Raw genomic sequence first — 20,916 nt, forward strand, 5'->3', positions numbered from 1 at the left:
CTAGCTGGGGCTAAGAAAGACACTCTATTGAACCCCTGGAGAGCTTCTCCCCATCGGCGCAGGCAGTACTGAAATGAGCCAGTGGTTCCGTGAACCATCCTGAGACCTGTGGGTGAAGGGCGGTATATAAATCCAATCTATCTATCTATCAATAAAATAAAATAATAACAGACAGCAGCTTCCTCTGTTCTTAATAAGAGGCAACACAGGGCTAGGCGGGACAATGATAGGGCTGCCTCTGCAGAGGGGAGGAAGGCTTCTCCCTTTACCTTGTTCACAGAGCAGGACATCAATATTAGGCGGAATGCTCAAGGCCCGGTTGGCAATATGTTTCAGCAAGGTGGTTTTGCCTTTCCTGGAGAGAGAGAGAGAAAGAAAGAAAGAAAGGATTGGAATATTGGTGCTCTCCTTAACCAAAAGCAACCATAGACAAAACAAGAGCTACAGATAAAGTGCTCAAAAGGAAAGTTGCAAACTAATAATAATAGTAATAATAATAATTTATTATTTATACCCCGCCCATCTGGCTGGGTTTCCCCAGCCACTCTGGGCGGCTTCCAACAGAAAAATAAAACACAATAATCTATTAAACATTAAAAGCCTCCCTGAACAGGGCTGCCTTCAGATGTCTTCTAAAAGTCTGGTAGTTGTTTTCCTCTTTGACATCTGTTGGGAGGGCGTTCCACAGGGCAGGCGCCACCACTGAGATACCAACAGATATTTAATATTCCATAAAACACTACTGTACAAGGACTCCTATACTGTACTAAAGCACTCCTATACTGTACTAAATTTATAAAGGCACATGTCAATTAAAAATGGGAGCAGCCATTTTTTAATTGGCATGTGCCCGAGGGATTGAGGACAGGTGTGCTTCCTTAATATGTTTTTGCACGTGTAAATGGGACCAAGATCATTGAAATAATTCCCCCCGCGTGGTCCAGAGAGGAGGGAAGGCCAATAAGGACACTGCTGGACTGGGGAAGGAACTTTAGACAAAGCTTTGTTACATTCCTACCTCAGCCCCAGCCCCACACAAATAAAATCACTCCCTCCAGCGCCATGCCTTTGGTCAGTGGAGATTTATTTCAAATATTTGCAGACCACACTTCCATGTAAAATATCACACTGCGACACACAACCTAAACAAACGCATGGCAAAACAATTTTTAAACATCATTTAGGTTCAACAGGCCTGTCTAACTAATATGGTTTTTGAAAGGCCTCTAAAAACAAGCAGGGGTGACTCCTGCCAAACCTCCACTGGCAAGGAGTTCCACAGGGCAGGACCTGCCACAGTAAAGGCCTGGCGAACCTTAGGGGATACAGGGGCACTAAAGACCTCACAGCAACCGAGGTGGAGCATATGGAATCAGGCGAGCGAGCTCATAAGGTACTTTGGGGCCCAAGCTGCTTACAGCTTTGTGAATTAAAGAGACAACGTGTGTTCCATCATCCACTGGGGTAAGCAAACAAAATGGTGGGGATTCACCTCACAACAGACACATACCCATTAGGCCCCACCAGGCCGTATCGGCGCCCGGCGACAATATATAGATCTGCGTTGACAAACAACTCTTTGCCGTGAGCCGAGATGCTAAATTTCTCCAGCTGAAATAGAAGGTGAAGGAGATCAGAGAGGTCCTTTTTATTACAATTCATTTAGAAGACCACTATAAGCAGATAAAAAACATTAGCAGGATTTTAATAACATTTGTAATGTAGGAAATAGCATGGATAATATGGACAGATACGAATTATGGATTAAGAGATAATATGCAGTTGAAAAGGCTAATAGTAGAACCCAGGGAGGGGGTGGTGGGAAGTCTTGAAGTTCAGAGAAATCTCTTAAATGTGGATATGCATTCTGTATTGTTATAACTTTGCACATGTAAAATTAAATAATAGTAATTTCAGGGGGGAAAGAGAAGTCCTTCTTAATGTCTTTTTCCACCTGCTGATTCTGAACGTTTAGACAACCTTACCCAGGATGCGGGTTTTAATCTACTTTTATTCTACTCTTGTTCTAACTTTTTGAAAGTCTTAAATTATTGCCATAATTTTTTATTCGTGATAATTTTGTTGCTTTAGCTTTTTTGTAAACTGCTTTGAGGCTACCTCCCTTCATTCACCTAAAACCTCTTTCCTGGACCCTCCACCCAAGATCTTTTAACTGGAGATGCTGCAAATTTGGACCGAGGCCTTCAAGCCTTGGCCCAACCTGTTTCCCTCCATACAGATGTTTCTGGTGGGAGCTGAAGTCCAAAACATCTGGGCCAAGGCTGACCCTCCTTGCAATCTCCTTGTTCTGCCAAAAGTGACTCGGCTTCCTCTTAAGCTTACATATCCGTCAAGAAAATAAAATTAGATGTCCACTCTAGCGACGCAATGGAAGAAGAGACTGGAGGAATGATCCAGACTGGAGGGGCAAGGCGGAGGGCAGTGGATCGAGAAAGCCATACCTTGATGTCAGAGGCGTTCTCCAGCATGGCCTGCCGTGAGGACATCTCCGCTTGGGACACCGAAAAGTCGTTCTCTGCTGCGCTGGCTGCTTTTAAGGTTGCCACCTGCCGCTCGAACTCCAGCTGTTGGGAGGAGAAAAAAAGGTCTGTCCGTGAAACAGCAGCAAAAAAGAGACTCTTCCCCATCTACCATTTGCCAGGTGCCGGTCAGTCCACCAACACACTCTCCACAGACTTATTTCTATTCAGGGCATGCATTACCAGGATTTGACCTTACAACGAGCAGGCAGAGAAAGCCATGAGTCCTCCCCACCCCCCACCCCGGCCAGCCACAAACAGGAATAACCTTTTGGGCCTTTTTCTTTGGTCCCCGGCAAAGATCTAACCTGCTTCTTGAGCTTCTTCTTCTCCTTTTTACTGAGATGGGCGTAGGGATCGTCTTCCTTCTTCTCCCCTTCCTCTCCCTCCTCTTCCGACTGCTACAAAAATCACAAGGTGGTGTGGTTTGTGTTAGCAAACGGGGCCAGGAAAGGAAAGCAAAAATGTCCTAATATGAAACCTTTGGAGAGACCCTGTGCTGCTCTCCCCTCCAAGTCAGTTCAGAGTTAAGACTCCTCTCCTGCTCTCTCTCGCTTCTGGTATGGCTCTGCAGGGCTCAAGAGTCCTTTCTGCAGGGAATGAACCCCAGGAGACAGAAGAGGTGCTTCCATAGACCTCTCTAGTCTCTCCAGAGAGCTTGCCGGAGTTCTGGGTCAGTCATAGGGTTGAGAAGCGGCTTGCTTCTATAGCTCTCCCTTTCATTTCTTGCCCACATGAAGTAGAAAGGAAGAGGTAGGAAGGAGGAGGTTTTTTGGGGGGGTGGGGTAAGCTGCAGTGGCACCTACGTCTATTTGCCCCAGGCACTAGGAACAGCCTTGCCTAACTTGGGGTCCTTCACATGTTTTGGACTACAACTCCCATCAGCCCCATGCTAGCTGGGGCTGATGGGAATTGTAGTCCAAGCCATCTCCAGGTTGAAGAAGGGTGCATCTGAATGTGTTTGAAGGAATATGGTTTGCACTCCACCCCATGGGCGACTTGTGGAAGTCAGTCGGTAGTTCACCGCACCTCGACCAGTGTGATGTATCAGCAGAGATTCCCTGCTCCCAGCAGAACAGCTTCTTCCACAATCCCTCGTGAAGGGAGGGAAACTCCTCACCCACACAGTTCAAAGTAATGAAGTGAATGCCCTGGAGACTATTATACTTTCTCTAGGCATATTTTCTGAACCAATGGGAGGGTGAATGGCTCAGCAAGGCATACACTCAACCTCCCTTGTGTTGCTATGGTAACCCAGTGCGCCTGGCACCCTTATCTCAGAACATCCAGATGTGGGAAATATACTCAAAGCACTGTGCCATTTCACCCATTGTTAACATGACACCAACACACACACCCCGTTGCTTTTTGCCAGAACCCTCACCAATACGTGAGTTTGCCTTGCCCAGCGTTTTTTGTTCCTAGTAGACAGGAAGAGCAGAGATCTAAGCTATGCACACAATACAAGAGACAGCCAGTGTGGTGTAGTGGTTAGAGAGTTTGACTGAGACCTGGGCGGTGTGGGTTCTAGTCCTCACTCAGCCACGAAGCTCACCTTTAGACCACCACCCGATCTCAGCCCAAACCACCTTGCAGGATTTTTGTGAGAATAAAATGAGGGAGAGCCATGCTCTCTGTCTTGAGAACCTTGGATGAACGAAGATGGGATGCAAGTGCAATTAATAGAATACCAATAAATACCAAACAGCCTATGTCAGGCATCCCCAAACTTGACCCTCCAGGTGTTTTGGGACTACATTTCCCATCACCCTGACCACTGGTCCTGTTACCGAGGGATGATGGGATTTGTAGTCCCAAAACATCTGGAGGGCCGAGCTTGGGGATGCCTGGCCTATGTGCATCAAAGGAGAGAGCAAGAGCCTTAAAGCTCTCTCCTCAGCCTTCCTGCATAAGGTGGAATGCAGTGTGGACAAAGGCCAACTGACGCAGCGAAGTCACAAGCTCCCTTACCGGCTGGCTGCCCTGTTTGGGCTTCTCTTTGCCCTTTGTGGCCTCTTCCTCTTGGTCATCCTCACCCCACTCTTCCTCGTCATCTATCTCCTCCGCCTCCAGAGCAGCAAACATGTTCTGTGGAACCAAAGAAACAAAAATGCGTACAAGAACGTGATTTAAGAAGAGGCCCGCTGGGCCAGGCCAATGGGTCTTCTAGTAAAAAAGGTATAGGACTGCTGGACGGTTAAGTCCAGTCAAAGGCGACTATGGGGAGTGGCGCACATCTCACTTTCAGGCCGAGGGAACAAGCGTTTGTCCACAGACAGCTTTCCGGGTCATGTGGCCAGCATGACTAAACTGCTTTTGGAGCAACGGGACACTGTGACGGAAACCGGAGTGCATGGAAATGCTGTTTACCTTCCCGCCGCAGTGGTACCTATTTATCTACTTGCATTGGTGTGCTTTCGAACTGCTAGGTTGGCAGAAGCTGGGACAGAGCAACGGGAGCTCACTCCCATCACGGGGATTCGAACCGCCAACCTTATGGCCTGCAACCCCAAGAGGCTCAGTGGTTTAGACCACAGAGCCACCTGCAGTCCCTGGGTCTTCTAGTACAGCATCTTGTTCTCCCGTGGTCAATCAGATGCCTGCAGGGAATCTCATAAGCAGGACCTGAGCCCAAGAACACTCTCCCCTCCTGTGGTTTCCAGCAAGTGCTATTCAGCATTCCTGTCTCTGACTGTGGAGACAGAGCATAGCTATCCTCAGGAAAAGGATACAGTGACTGCACTCGTGCATCATGGCAAGCCAAGGGTGGGGAACCTGAGCCAACCCCTCCATCCCACTGTTGATGGACTACAAGTCCCATTATACCTGACCGTGGCCATGCAGGAGAGCGAGTATGGTGCAGCTGCTATGAGCTCAGGGCCTGGGAACAGGCTTCAGTTGCGAAGATCACTGGGCAAACTTTGGCCAGTCATTGTCTCCTAGCCTAATCTACCTTACAGGGTTGTGCAAGAATAAAATGCGGAGCAGGAGAACATCATGTGCACCACCTCAAGCTTCTCAAGAGGCGTTGTAATGTCGCCACAAATAAAATAAGTAAACGCCATCTGCAGGGCCACAGATACAAAAGCTCATGCCTATGACAAATTTAGTTGGTCTATAAGGTGCTACTGGAAGGATTTTTTTATTTTGTTTTGACTGCGTCAGACCAACACGGCTACCTACCTGTAACCCACTCCTGAAGTAAGCCAGGGTTGGTCGTTTACTGCGAATGCACAGATGGCTCTTGCTTCAATTTCCTCCCTGCTCGCAAGTGGGAGCAACAAACCATGATGCTCGAGCTTAGGGCTCCATCTGAACCATGGGCTGCTTTTCTCTCGAATAAATCGTGGATTGGTAAAACCAAGGTTTACTCTTGGCTGACAAACACTGGTTTGTTGGGATGCCGGTGGCACAGCACTACTAAGCCTTGGGGGTTGGATTTTGGCCACCAGGAATCGCCTTGAGGTGTCCCTTACCTTGGTTGGCTGATTCTTCTTCCCTGCAGCCTGTTTGGTCGCAGCCTAAAAGAAGTATGAAAAGAGATGAGAGAGGCAGAAGAGAGCGTGAAAGGCAGCTGTTGCAGCAAACCTTTTCTCCTCCACATGCCCAGATCTTTCCCCTCTGCTTTAAGGTGAGTTAAGCAACTTGAGTATCACCTATTTTAACTGTCAGGCACATAATCCAGAAGCCTGGGATTCTCCTGTTTGTCTAACCACCCACCCAACCACCCAACTCTTCACATGACTCTCCCATTCCTCTGCTGCTGTACCTTAGCTTTCTCCTTGGGTTTCTTTAACTCTTCGCTGTCTTCCTCCTCATCACTCTGAGCCAGGATAGCAATGGCTGAACCCCCTCTCTAGGAGTGCAGGTGAAAAACAGACAAAATGTACAGGTAATGCATACCAAGTCAAAAGGGGGTTCAGCAACCTGGGTTAATGAGTACTATCATCACTATTATTATGGTCATCATCACAATCAATTCACAGTGGTACCTCGGATTGTGAACATCTCGGAAGCCGAATGTTTCGGTTTTCGAATGCCGGAAACCCAGAAGTAAATGCTTCCGTTTTTTAACACACCTCGGAAGTTGAACGGCTTCCACTGATTCCCCCCCCCCAATTTTCTCCATTGAATTTGCAGACCGTCCTTTGCGCCTTGGTTTTCGAATGTTTTGGAAGTCGGATGGTCTTCCTGAACAGATTACGTTTGAAAACTGAGGTAACACTGTGTTATTATTATTTTCATCATCATCATCATAATCAATTAGTCATCATCACTCCCACCAATTTATCAATCAGCTTCTACACAGTTATCTGAAGGCAACGTTCAATAAGAAACAGCTAAAAATTCAAAGCAAAAAACCCAGCCAATATATTTCAAACAATATGAAAACAAAACAAATTAGATGCTTGTAGGAAAGAAAAGCTTAAATCTGCTGCTCTTTGACTTTTCCTTCACTCTGATCAAAGCAGAAATGAAACCTCACACAAGTATAAACTTCAGATGAGTTTCAAGACCTGAAGCTGAAATTTTGACAGCCTGGAATTTTCAAGCTCCATGGGTTTCTGTTCCTCTGCAGCACTGGATTGTTTCCAGTTTCTCCCAGGTGACAAGTGGAAAATTATGTTTTGCCTCCAGGGCATCTACCGACTACCCACTATTCCTGATCAACAATCTACAATTTGCCATGCTGTATGAAAATGATTTTTCCTCCCTCTACCACCTCAAATCCTTCTGAAATGCTCCAATTCATTTTCCCATTTAATGCGCTACAATTAAAATAAAATTAGGGAAATTATATGTTTTAGCGTGATCTGCACAGTTAACAAAAAGCAAAAAACTGGGAGAGCATATGGGTTTTCAAAATGGTCTACGTCAGGCATCCCCAAACTTTGACCCTCCAGATGTTTTTGACTACGATTCCCATCTTCCCCAACCACTGGTCCTGTTAGCTAGGGATCATGGGAGTTGTAGGCCAAAACATCTGGAGGGCCGCAGTTTGGGGATGCCTGGTCTACGTACTACCAACGGCATATTTTTTGCATCGAATACACAGTTTCAAAGCATCTCCCAAGCCCCAGCCTCAATTGGCCATCTGTAAAATGGGAATAATATCAAGCTGCTTTATAGCGCAAGGGTGATGGAAGAGAGAAATAAAAAGGTTCATAAGGCAATTTGAACAGCTTGGACTGCTCAGGCCATTCCGGGAACATTTTATGCTCAAAAGTGGGATACAAATTTACAAAGAAATAATTTAAGATTAGTAACTAAAAACATTTAATTTAATGTTTTGATAAAAAGGTTAAAAAACAGTGTCTTCATGATCAATGATGAAACACCAAACCTCCTGTTTTCCTTTGTTCTTCTCATTTTTCCTACTCTTCCTCTTTTTGTCTTCCTCCTCTTCCTGGGAAATAAAAGACAAGAAATTCTGATTATTATTTCCTACCACAACCAATGCAAACTAGCACTGGGAAGCCCACCTATCTAGAGTGGTTCAGCCATTGAGGATTTGCATTATTATTTTAAAAATTAAATTACGTGTGTTACAGCATAATAGTTACGATCATGAAGAATTAGGAAAGCCCGTGAACACAATTAATTCCAGCCTATGATACATCCTTGAGGGCAATATTGTATTGTTTTTATCCCAACTATTAGATTTGTTGCGTTTTCTAAGTCCCAATGGAGGAATATAAGAAATATAAGGAGGGCTCTGCAGAATCTCCTTCCTGTTGAGCTTTCCAGGAAAACCTGGGAGCAAATATCGGTGTGGTATCAAAGGCATCCCTAACTGCCCAGTTTGGTTTTTGAAGCCCAGGCATCTGGTTCCAATGCCAGTATTCTTAGTGTTTTTAAGTGTCAGGAATAACTTTAGCCTGAACACAGCAGAGTCTGCGCAGGTTTTCCGGAAGCTTCTGGTGGTAACTTAAATGACTAGACATCTGGACGCAGAATAACTATATACAGGATTTATTGGATGAATGATATCCAGAATTACTATGTACAAACTTTAGAACACAAAAGAAATAAAACAAACCCTTTCCTTTCTGTTTCTCTCACACACACAACCACCTGTTACAAACGCCACAGTCTTTCTACTTTTTCCTCTGTCTTAACATCACACAATCCTTATCTTTTAGGAACTTGTCATCCAATCAGAGAGTAGTTGCTAGGCTCCTGTTACCATGCTGAGAGAGAGCAGATATTGGCTTTCTGCCCAGCGTTAATTGCCTGAAGAAAGAAGCTGATCCTTTTTGCACGTATGCATTTTGCAAAACCCGAACAAGTATTCCATCCCTAGAACATACGTAGTAAGTACAGAAGTGCCCCTGAGCCAGTGCAGAGTGCATTTTCCTCACCCTTGTGTAGCAACAGGGAGCTCCAATGGTGAGGCTTTTAAGGGGAAGAGTTTAATAAAGGTTTTTGGGGTTTTTTTAACCAATCAGATGTGAACCCAAACTCTTTCCCACAGCAGTGCCACCCGGAAGCATGCACTGCCCAAAACAATTTGGTCCCGACATTTTTAAAGGACCACTTCTTTCTACATATCCTGTTTGCAAGATCAAGAGGGTGATCCCAGGAGACATGGAAGCACTGGTTTAAACATGCACAGAAAGGCACCCTCCGTGGTTATCGAGGATTCCCTTGACCCCGTCATCTTTTAAAAACATAGGAGACTTTAACAATTTAGGCAGGAGTTTGACAGCTGCTGCTCAAATATGATTTACTTGCCCACTTCTACACAGAGCCAGACCAATGGCCTATGTGGTACAGTCCAGTCCACCCCGATACTCACCTGCCCACACCTAGTTTGATATGATGTCAGGGGTGCAGCAGGTAAAGCCATGTCAGGAAAGCAACAACTGGGGGCTTTAAAGTGTGCTCCCCCAATTAGCTTTTCTCTGCAAGAGGGGCTTGCATTCGGTGCTTTTCGAATTTGGAACCCAATACAAACCACGCTTGTTTTATTGTATTTTAAATATTTGTTGGAAGCCAAAAACCCAGCCAGATAGGTGGGGTATAAATAGTAATAATAGTACTAGTTGTTATTAAAAAGGTAAAGGACCCCTGACAGTTAAGTCCAGTCGCAAACAACTCATCTCGCTTTACTGGCCGAGGGAACCAGCATACAGCTTCCGGGACATGTGGCCAGCATGATTAAGCCGCTTCTGGCGAAACCAGAGCAGAGCATGGAAACGCCATTTACCTTCCCACCGGAGCGGTACCTATTTATCTACTTGCACTTTGACGTGCTTTCGAACTGCTAGGTTGGCAGCAGCTGGGACATAACAATGGGAGCTCACCCCATTACGGGGATTCAAACCGCCGATCTTCCGATCAGCAAGCCCTCGGCTCAGTGGTTTAGACCACAGCGCCACCCGCATCCCTTATAGTAGTAGTAGTAGTAGTTGTTGTTGTTAAAATCAGCTCCACTAAGAAGCTACCAGCTGGCACTCCTAAGTGCATCCGACCCCTGCAAGTAGCAGGGCTTGCTTTCACCGAGTTCAAATTTGAGTCCGAATTTGGCATGCAATGTAAGTCCTGCTTTCGGGAGGAATCTTTGCAGCTACAGCTGCGAAGGAAGCATTGGGGAGCGCTTCCCCGATTTTTCCGTTTGATCCTGAATCACCTGACATTATATGCCATCAGGCGACCGGATTGTGGCTGGATGCAGTCCCCCACCCGAATGAAGACGATCCACCGTCTTCCAGCCCTCTCTTTATTTTGGCCCACCCAGCGCAGCCCATACTGACCTTCTGCTTGGCTTTTGGCCCTTTCTGGCCTGGTTTCTTCTCCTTTTCATCATCTGAAGAAGCCTAAAGAAGCAGAGACGGATTGTTTATCTGCACTAGGGAAAAGGCCAGAAAGGCATCCCTGTTGACTCTGGTTCTGTACTTTGCCACAATGCCACCTCCCAAGAGCAAATGCATACAGGAGAGAGGACTGTCCTGCAGGGCTAGAAAAACCCCAGCAGTCTGATCACTCAGTTATCTATCTGCCTATCTGCAGCTCCTGTGCTTAGGAGTCCGAGGCCTTTTTCCAGTGCTGGGAAGGCCGAGTGCCAAAGGGTTTGAAGATCAGTGCCAAAGAATTTGAGATCTTCAGTCCTGCTGACAGTCGTTCTCTGGCTGTTCGCATGCTGGAAAATCCCCATGTTCTGTATGTCCTTGGCTTTGCATAAATTCACCCTTCTGCTTATATAAGGAAGGTGGAAGGAACTACACAGAATGCTGAAGACCCACCTCCAAACCACCAAGAGCCCTGGCAACCCTGCATCTCAACCTTCACTTGACCAGGCCTTTCCCAAGTGTTTCAAACCCTTCTGTCTGCAGACATAGTGGCTAGAAGCAACTTCTTTTTAATGGGAGTAAATGTTTTGCATTCCGCTCATTTGCGCTACAGAGCCCAAATACGCAAGTGAAGAAGTGCACAAAATTTCTCTTCTGACACTGTGTCCTGGCCTACCTAATATTCTACAAATTCCCATCTTGATCCAGGGGCATACCTAGCCCAGCTGGTACCGGGGGCGGCACCTGTGCGGCACCCCTACGGATTGCGCACGTGTGGCATCCTGCATGGGACGTGGCACATGCGCAGTCCGTACGGGTCACCTGTGTGTGGGGTGCTGCTGGCGCATGGCAGCCCATAACGGGGTGCTGCGTGAGAGCGGCAGCCCACAAGGCCACCATACGGCAGCAGCAGCCTGTACGAACTGCACATGTGCACCAGCCCCGTATGAAGTGTGCATGCGCGGGATGCTGCACATGTGCAGTCCGTGCGGGGTGCCACTTGCGCACAGCAGTCCCATGGGCCGCCACTCGCGCACAGTGGACCATAATGGGGTGCTGTGCGAGAGTGGCACCCCGTAACAGGGTCCCGCTCGTGCGGTGGCCCGCAAGGCCACCACACGTCAGCAGCAGCCCGTACGGACCGCGTATGACTGTATGGTGCGCGCGGGTAGAGGCGAGGGGCAGGGAGGGGTGTGCCAAGTGTCACCGCCCCCCCCCAGGCTGGAACCCGGGGTCCACTGCTCCCATCGCGCCCCCCCTTGCTACGCCCCTGTCTTGATCCAAATCACTTCCTGTTGGATCCAGAGGGAGGCTAACCTTGTTGATCTTATTCTTGTCAGGTCTGGTTGGTTTCGGAGGTTCCTCTTCGTCGTCTTCCTCCTCACTCTGATCCTGGCTCAAGGCGGCAAAGACATTTCCCCCCTAAAGAGAGAAAGCAAGCGGCAGTGAAGAAACTGCAGAGACAAGTACCAGGTAACAAGCTCCTCTTTGCTTGGTCACCAAAAGTGAAAGGCAGCTTCTCCTGGGGGATTTGTTGGTGGCGGCCCAAATTTTACCATGCAATGGTCTGGCCACAGAAAGGGAGTCCATTGCGCACAAAGTCTTTGTTAGTCTGGGGTTCCAATCATCCACAGGGCCCCAGGTTGACTCCGGGGCATTATTATTATTATTATTTATTTGTCCCACCCTTCCCTAACCAAAGGAAACGTCAAAATGCCCAGAAACCCACCTTCTTTCTCTTGCCAGCTTTGCTGATGGGGAGAGGCGCTGGAAAAGAAACAAAAAACTGTGAATACCTGCTGGGCAGGAACAGGACGTTTGGGCAAGGTGGGCCGTTGGCCTGATCCAGCAGGCTCTTCTTGGGTTCCAAGGAGCTTATTCAGCCCCAAACTCTGTCTCCAACAGTGGCTAGCCAGATGCCGAGGAAAGCTCACAGGTAAGCCACGATGTAAGCCTCACACTCTGTTTGCAACCAACAGCCCACAGCCCCTGCTACTGAAGGCAACTGCACTGCTAACACAGATCTGCTCAAACTGATAGCCTGGATATAAATCAACGGTGGGGAAGCTGCAGTTCTGCAGATGGTAGCTATGCTCCCATCAGGTCCAGCTAGCATGGCCAATGGTCAGGGATGATAGGTGTTGTAGTCCCTGGCAACATTGGATGGGCCACAGGTATCCCGTCTCTGACATTGTGAGAGTAGTGGGTGCTCTCTGCAAGAAATGGTGCTGATCACTCAAAGCTATACATATTTCAGTCTTTATTTACATATGTACAAAGCAGCAGACATCATTCAGCCATCTGTACTGTCGGACTCAGAACCAGGAAGTAACTTTTGGCGGCTTTGTCTCCAACACAAAAACTTAGGCAGCCCTAACCTCCGCCTCTGCCCTTTAAGTTTCCACTCCCATCTCCCCCTCTGTTCCCGAGCTGGTGGGAACAGCATCCTCAAGCCCTTTCACGCCCTGGCTGCTTATTGCCACACCACACCCCTTCTCCTACTGCTATTTCCTGTCCTTCTTCTCCCAGCTGTCGCTGCCCAGCCTCCTCCTCCCTCTCTACCCTCAAGGGCTTGCTAGGCAGTGCCCTGACAGACATGAACCTGTTCCGTGAGGCCGGGAACACTAATGCAGGGGGGCCCCTCTGTCCAAAATGATTTGGCCCTCGGCTCATTTCACATAGGTGGAGGAAGGGCCGGGAGAAGAGGAAAAGCTAAAGTGGATGAAGCAAAGGGGAAACAGGGGTGGGAGCCCACTCCAACCAATAGTTTGGGCATCAGGGAAGAAGCCTGTTTTTATGAGGGAGGGGAGGTGGCAGAAAGAGAAGGTGAGAGGAGAAGTGGCCCTGCCCACTAGCCACCACAAGCACCATTTCCACCCACCACCTACATCAGGCATCCCCAAACTGCGGCCCTCCAGATGTTTTGGCCTACAACTCCCATGATCCCTAGCTAACAGGACCAGTGGTCGGGGAAGATGGGAATTGTAGTCCAAAACATCTGGAGGGCCGAAGTTTGGGGATGCCTGACCTACATGCACCTTCCAACAGATAACCCCTGAGGAAAAGGTGGTCCCCAGTCCCTCCCCTAAGGACCAATGGGTGTGTGAGAGAGGGAAGAAATGTCTTGGAACTCACACAGAGTGAAGGGTGACCAGCTTGTGGCTTTCCATATGGCTGTTGGACCACAACTCCCAGCAGCCCCAGGCAGCATAGCCAAAGAGTCAGAGCTGATGGGAGCTGTAGTCCCCAGCAAGATCCTAGAGCAGGAGTGGGGAACATGGGCCTTCCCAATGTTGACTGCAACTTGGCCTTGGCCATACCAGTTGTGGCCAATGGGAGATGTCGTTCAGCAACATCGGGAGGGAGAGGGGGCACCAGTTTCCTGTCTCTGGTCTAGGGGGTTGGAAAGGTTCCTCAGCCCCAATGTAGAGAATCTCCCTCCCCCCACAAGATCGCAGCCTCCAACCTTCCTCTTCCTCATCACTGGCTTGGGCCGACAGCTTCTTCAGCCGCTCAATTAGCTGGTTCTCGTCCTCATCGTCTTCCGTCTCTTTTTTCTTTCGGTCTTTTTTCTTGTCTCGTCGCTTCTTTTGCTGCGACTGCTGCAGCCATGAAAACAGACAGACAGACAAACAAACAAACAAACAAACATGAAGAGGGTGGGCAACCTGCCTTTCTTAGCAAATTATCTCCCTGTGGCACTGTGACATCCTCAGCCCCATTGCAGAGGTGGACTTTGGTAATATGGCACCCTAAACCAGGGCAAAATTTGGCACCCTCCCTGGCCAAAAATTTCTTATTTTAAGAATAATTCATTTTGGTACATTTGCTTTTTAATGGCTCTTCTGAGTAGGTACCTGTATAAATATATTATTATTATTATTATTATTATTATTATTATTATTATTATTATTATTTTGTGTTCCCCTCAGCTTGGCATACCATATGGAGAAATGGCCCACACTACCCTAAATCCAGTGAGGTCAACTAGCATGCCCTCTGGTGACAAGACCCACAATATATATTCCTCCCAGGTTCGTGGGTTCAAGCCCCACACTGGGCAAAGGATTTCTGCATTGCAGGGGGTTGGACTGGATAACCCTCATGGTCCCTTCCAACTTCACCATTCTATGATTCTGTGATCCTGCTTGGCACTCCTGGTTCCAAAGTTATTTACCTGTTGTTGCTGCTGCTGTTCCTCTTTCTCAGCTGCTTGCTCCTCACTGGCATGTTTCTCCTCCACAGCCAGTTCCTCAAAGAACTTGGGAGACAGAAGGAAAAAAGTTTAGGATAGTGGCAGGGAGGTAGTAGCCCCCTCCCTCCGAACCACTACCCCCTACTGGAAGGAGGGCAAAAGGCTTCTCCATCCCTTCCAAAAACCAAAAATAAATCCTCAGTAAGCCAAAAATATTAAACAACCCCCCAAATTCCTGGATTAGCTTTACATATAAATGGAGCTACTACCTCTCAGCTGAATTATGGAGGTGAGTAAACAGGAAAGGGGTGGCAAAGCATTCTGGGACATCAAAAAGTGCTACAGGTGCAGTTAACAACCACCGGTGCACATTCCCCAAAATGCTGAAGTGTCTGGAGGAGGAAACAGAGCATTTGTGGAAGGTGGCAAAGTTCTCATGAAGGTCAACAGAACTACAGAGCACGTCCAGATTCATGGATGTCACACAGAGACCAAATGGGGGTGAAGTCAACAGAGGACGAGACCGAATCTTACCGACTTTTTGGTCTTCTTATCCTTCTTCCCCTTCTTTACCACTTTGTCTGAAAGAAAGAATCGGGAAGTATTTGAGATACAGATACATTGAGCGCCAAGAACTTATTGCGGCAGCAGGCAAAAACATGTTCCCCCCTTCTTTTCCACCTCCTGTGGGCTCATGAAACAAAACCTAATTATCTTGACTTTCTACTGAACCCTCAAGAAAGAAGGGCATTTTCGTTGGCCAGGTTCAACGCAAACCCATCGAACCTCCTGTGGGGAAGATTCTTGGGCAGGGCAGAGGCTGAAAGGATCTGTCCGTGTCATGACCCCCAGGTGGAAAGCCTTCTACACATGGTTCTTCATTGTAAACTTTACGACGACCTTCGTCAACAATTCCTGGACCGGCTCTGCATCCCCAGAAGGAGACCAGAGCGGGAAATCTTACAATTCCTATTGTTGGGGAAGGATCAGGAGCTCACCAAGATGGTGGCTCATTATCTTCATTTGCTATTTTCTCGTCGTTATAATCTGCAGATGTCTGAATTATTAGAAGCCCCAATGTCGTGAAAGCGGATAGCGGAATACTCCCTTCTCTCTCTTAACACAGCGTTTGCCACAGTGATAATTTTAATCTGCTATTATTTTGTTTGCGTGTTTGTTTGATGCCAATAAAGGTTTTACCGTACCGTACAGATCCAAGAGTATTTGTCCTCAGCCACAGAAAAAAAGTATATATCTCTCTCTCTCTGTCTCCCCCCACAGAGACCAGGAATCAAGAAGAGTGCGGGTACACGAAAGCACACACCATATTCCACACTCAAGTGCACTATTTACTATACTGAAAGGGTGGAGCAGAGGCAGTCAAGTTGCTGCCCTCCACATGTTACTGGACTGCAATTTGCATCACCCTTGACCAATGGGCTATGCCAGCCGAGGCTCATGGGAGTTGTAGTGCAACGACATGGAGGGCAGGATGTTGGCCATCTCTCAGTTGAACTAGGAACGGGGGAGAACTGGGCTCAAATCCCCAACTCAGCCACTAAGCTCACCAAGTGATCTTCGGTTAAGTCACTCTTTTTCGGCATAACCTACTGGGCTGTTGTGGGGAGAAAACAGGGAAGGGGGAGAGAAGCACGTGCTTCACCCTGATAAACTGAGGATTTTAAAGAAAGGCAGGAGGAAAGTATCAGAAATAAAAGAAAGCTGAATTACAACATGGTGCAATTACACAATGTGCTGCAGGTTAGACTACAGTATACAAATACATATATGTGGGTACATGTGTATTCATATAGAGAGGGAGGAAAGCAAATATAAAAGCAAATGGAAAATATAAACGTATTAGCCCAAGAACAATAGTAAACCATCTCAATTGCAATTTCAGAATGCCTGGCAAAATAGGAATGCCTCAATTTGTTTCCAGAAATTGGCCAGGGAAAAAGACTTGACATGTTTCACCAGGAAAATTCTTCCACTTCTTCTTCTTCTTCTTTTTCTTATTATTATTATTAAATATACCACCCCAAAATATTTCAGGGTGATTCACAAGCAAAATATACAAGATAAAAGCACAAATAAATAGTTAAAATAGAAGCAACAAAACATTAATGCCCCCCCCTACCACAAACACATTTAAAAGGCTGTGGGATATTAATCAGTCAAAGGCTTAGTTGAAGAGGAGTGTTTTCACCTGGCACCTATTTCTTACCATGATGTCCGATCCATTAGAGGTCCACATTAGTTTAAAATAAAGTCATACAGCTAAGGAAAAAATCTATTCCAGTCCTACCTGGAGACACCAGGTATTGAACCTTGGAGCTTTTGGGTGTAAATCATATACTCTACCACTGAGCTATGGCAAGCTGTAAACAGGCAGCATAGTTTTCTTCTTTCAATCATGACACATCCTATTTCACAGCAGTCTAAGCCTGCTGGGCTTCTTCCAAACCTAGCATCCTTTCCCTCCCAGCTCCAATTACCCCGGCTTGTCAAGCTTGTGTGTCTCACTCTGCCCACACCTCTCCTGCCACTTTCACTCCAGCCAACTTCCTGCACAGCTAATTGAAAATGGCCTCTCTCCCTTGTCCATATCCCCAGTTCATACATTAGAACCCGCAATCTGCAGGTGCTTGATGGACTCCAACGCCCTCCAGTCCCAGCCATCATGGTCAATGGATGATGGATAGATCTGGAGGTCCACGAGGTCCCCACTCCTGCCATACAGGATTACAGTACTGAGCCTTTTGTTTGTGGGGCTCCTGGATCTTCCCACAACTACATACACACGGAAAATCAATGGCCATTCTACCGGCAGCGGAAAAGCAGTAATAGGAAAAAGATTCAGCTACTGCAGTTAAGAACATAGGAGGAGCTTGCTGGGTCAGGTCAATGGCCCATCTAGTGCTAGATCCTTTTTCTTTCAGTGGCTAGCCAGGGGAAAACCTGCAAGCAGGACCCAGACATAATAGCACTCTCTTGCAACTAGCACTGCTGCTTACAACCAGTGTTCAAAATTTGCCAGGCACCAGGTTGGCGACTGCAGAAAGCAAAATGTCACTTAGAGAAGGAATGGAAATATTTTCCTTGACGGCGGCCTGTGTTTCGTTAGCCCCAAAATGGAAAACGAGCGAGGTCCCAACTAAAGAAGAATAGCAAACTTAAAACTGATGGAATACACACAGCTTGCAGATCTAACATATAGAATAAGAGAACAAGAAGAATGCACGTTTGAAGAAGACGGGAAAATGTTAACTGAGTATATGGGTGAAAACTGTGTTCATTTAAAAACACTGGTAGCATTAATTTAAATTCAACAGTGTAGATAAGATTTGATGGATGTAACATCGGATTACTGAATGGTTTAGTCCATGTAAAATATGCAGGGATGTATGGTATGCAAATTGAACCATGGAAAGAGAAGAAGGGAAGTCGCTGATTTAAGGTTGTTTAAGTGAATATCTTGAAATGTGATTTCGAAAATTTAATAAAAATATGAGAAATATTTTCCTTGAGGCTTGAAGTAGTTTCATTTTCGAATGTTTTATTTGATGTTTTAATGTGTTGTGAACGGCTTTGTTCTTTAAAATATAAAGCGGTACAGAAATTTAATTATTATAATAATAATTCCCATTGGGATGGGGGACACCAGCGCCTAGACATTCCATTGTGGCGACTGCAGCCTAGGTTTAAGGGACCATTTGGCAATTAGATTATATATACTGTACTGTATATGAATTTCTAACACTGCTTACGACTGTAGCTTCCGCAACTGCAGTTCTGCCTCTTTGTTAGAAGCTCAGGAGCCCCACAAGGAAAGTAATTATACTATATATAATTGGCAACTCACATATTACAGCAACATGTGTTGGGACTCACCTGGTTCTCTTCATCATAGCCCAATGCCCCACCCTTCCTCTTCCAAATGCCTTGTCACTAGTGTCTGTAAAATGGGTTGAGAGGTTGAGAAACTTTTATGGGAATTGTTGGGCAGCTCCTATCGCTGGTGGAAGTTAAGACAATACAGGCTAAGGAGCAAAAGGATGCTGCCCCAGCCCCAAGTCCACATTAAATAATGCCGAACAAATATTTCTGCGCAGTTAGCATATTTTACCCAATCGGAACCTCTGCCCTTTTTCCAGCAAAGAAAATGGCAGGAAATAACTATGGTGTTGGCAGGAAGGAGGAACATATACTGCTTCCACAAGTGGCAGTAGAACCTAAAGCCATTTTTATGAAAGTTTATGTTGTTTATTTGATATTTATAAAGAAAATAAATAACCATTACTATGGCTAAGAGACTGAGTAGCTAAAAAGGAAGTCTCTGGTAGAAATCTAACCTCTGCAAACTACTCTCTCAGCCCCCTCATCTACAATACAGGGAATAATAAAACAACTAAACTAAGGATTACAACTAGATCAGATCATGGATGCGAGACTCAAGCACTACTCAAATATCAAAGAGTTGTTAAAAGCAGACACATGCCTTGTTTTTATATACATTAGCAGCTAGGATTAGCTGGGACTTTGATTTACTTAGTACAGGTTGGGTTTATCAGTTCAACCTAGCGTATTTTAAATTTATTTTTAAATCACTGTTTCTTTTCCTAGGGAATTCCTTGGTCGAATTATCTCTAGTTATATAAATGAAGACACATATGGAGGCTCACATGTATGGGGCCTTTTAGTCTGGTTCCTTGTCCAAGCCACAAAGTTTCATCCCCAATATTCCTCCTCTATCTAGCCAGCCGCTTGAACGTTCCTTTAACACACAAATCAAGGGGAGCACATCAAAAATACTAAGAATAGCAATGAAACCACCAGCACCGCATCTGGCACTTCCCAGAGCAACCAGCAACGGAGGGGGGGGGGAGAGACATCTGGGCTCCTGTCCATTTAGACAAAACATAAGCAGCAAATTAGGAGAAAGTGAGTTGGAAGAGGGGAAAGAGAGGCAGGGGCAACCGGAGATGGGGAGGGTGTGCTAAATGCTAGCAGACACATTCAGACACACCTACGACCAGTGCTTTTTTTTCTGGGGAGACGCATACCCCTAAACATTTTGTGAATCTAAGTTTGGCCTCTTTGAGGGGCAGTATTTCAATATGAGTAGGAAAATGAGAGTACCCCTAAACGTTTTTTTAAAAGAAAAAAAGTACTGCCTACGACTATGCGAGGCCCGCTGACCACGGCGGAGCTCGCTTCTGAGCAGAAAGGCACGTGTATGGACAGAGGTGTGTGAATGGTGGCTGCTTGTTTTGGGTTGTTTTAAAGGGGAAAGACTTTTACACGTAATTGTGTATGTTAGCCCCCCCCCCCGATATTATCCCCACTTCCCCCTCCCCCTTGAAGGTCCTCCTCCCAACCTTCATGAGGACTAGCCCCTTTCCTCCCCGCCCACCCGCCTCCGCCCTCACCTCCAGCGCCCTCTCCGGGGCAGCGCTTCTCTTCTTCGTCCCCGACCCATTCCTCCTGGGGCTGCTGCGGCTGCCTCCCTCCCTTCGGCATGGCTGCTCCCTTCGCTCCGGCGCCCGCCGCCTGCTTCTTTGCGGCTCTTCCTACCGCAATCTTGGCTCACAACACATGCCCGCTTGGGCCGCACTGCGCTTGCGCGGGAGGTGACGCGACCGGGGCTTCTCCGGGCCAGAAAGAGAACAGATGCTTTCGTCAGCGATCCCCGAGCGCAGGCCGAGTTGCAGCATAGAGATCAGGAAGCGCCTCTCCTAGAAGGGCACGGGAGAGACCCGGGATGCAACAAAGAGATGAGGAAGCGCCCATCCTAGAGGGGCACGGGAGAGACCGGGTTGCCGCAAAGAGATGAGGCAGGGCCTCTCCTAGAAGGGCACCGGAGAGACCTAGGTTGCGACATCAAGATCAGGAAGCGCCTCTCCTAGAGCGGACCAGCAAAAACCCAGAAGATTAGTCGCAGGCTGCAGGAGAGCAAATGGAGACGTGCAGTTTCTAGGACATGCACAAGTTTACTTTTCCGCTTATTTTAGCCAAGAGTGGGAAGGGGGTCGTTGCCTCCGAGAAAGACCTGCAGCGCTTTTTATTGAGAGGAATGCAGGTGCATGCCCAGAATGAAACAGATGTCCAGATCTAAACAGCAACTCTGTATATACTCAAGAATGTAGGGTTGCTTGGTTTGAGTACACACCTCGCGTTTGAAGCACAACAGCCTCTTTCTCTCCTACCCACCCCTGGATAGGAATCCTGGGAACTGTAGTTTTTTAAAGAGTGCTGCAAATTGCAACTCTCCGAGAGGGTAAAAACTACACTAACCAGGATTCTTTGGGGGAAGCCTTGTGCTTTAAAATGTAGTGCGTATACACGGCTATAATCATTATAGTTGTGATTACTGATTTTTATATAG

The 20,916-nt window shown here is 46.9% G+C and overlaps 1 protein-coding gene across 2 annotated transcripts in view; it reads right to left on the minus strand.

The window, feature by feature from the left end:
* ABCF1 (ATP binding cassette subfamily F member 1) overlaps positions 1-20,143 on the minus strand; it is a 37,406-nt gene extending 17,263 nt beyond the window's left edge. The window contains exons 1-15 of one of the 2 annotated variants that reach the window (XM_088662709.1): positions 19,961-20,143; positions 15,063-15,109; positions 14,511-14,594; positions 13,800-13,932; positions 12,063-12,100; positions 11,651-11,755; positions 10,298-10,360; positions 7,885-7,947; positions 6,310-6,396; positions 6,017-6,061; positions 4,512-4,628; positions 2,849-2,941; positions 2,463-2,585; positions 1,511-1,611; positions 270-355 (exon numbers count right to left, since the gene is read on the minus strand). In XM_088662709.1, the coding sequence (XP_088518835.1) occupies positions 270-355; positions 1,511-1,611; positions 2,463-2,585; positions 2,849-2,941; positions 4,512-4,628; positions 6,017-6,061; positions 6,310-6,396; positions 7,885-7,947; positions 10,298-10,360; positions 11,651-11,755; positions 12,063-12,100; positions 13,800-13,932; positions 14,511-14,594; positions 15,063-15,109; positions 19,961-20,051 (1,276 nt within the window). In that variant the 5' untranslated portion in view covers positions 20,052-20,143. Of the gene's footprint in view, positions 1-269; positions 356-1,510; positions 1,612-2,462; positions 2,586-2,848; positions 2,942-4,511; positions 4,629-6,016; positions 6,062-6,309; positions 6,397-7,884; positions 7,948-10,297; positions 10,361-11,650; positions 11,756-12,062; positions 12,101-13,799; positions 13,936-14,510; positions 14,595-15,062; positions 15,110-19,960 lie in introns of both variants that reach the window. The other variant, XM_035107242.3, reaches the window with a different exon arrangement.
* Between the last annotated feature and the right edge of the window lie 773 nt (positions 20,144-20,916).

This window comes from Zootoca vivipara, chromosome 2 (assembly GCF_965207765.1).
Source record: "Zootoca vivipara chromosome 2, rZooViv2.hap1.1, whole genome shotgun sequence".
Taxonomy (NCBI): Eukaryota; Metazoa; Chordata; class Lepidosauria; order Squamata; family Lacertidae; genus Zootoca; species Zootoca vivipara.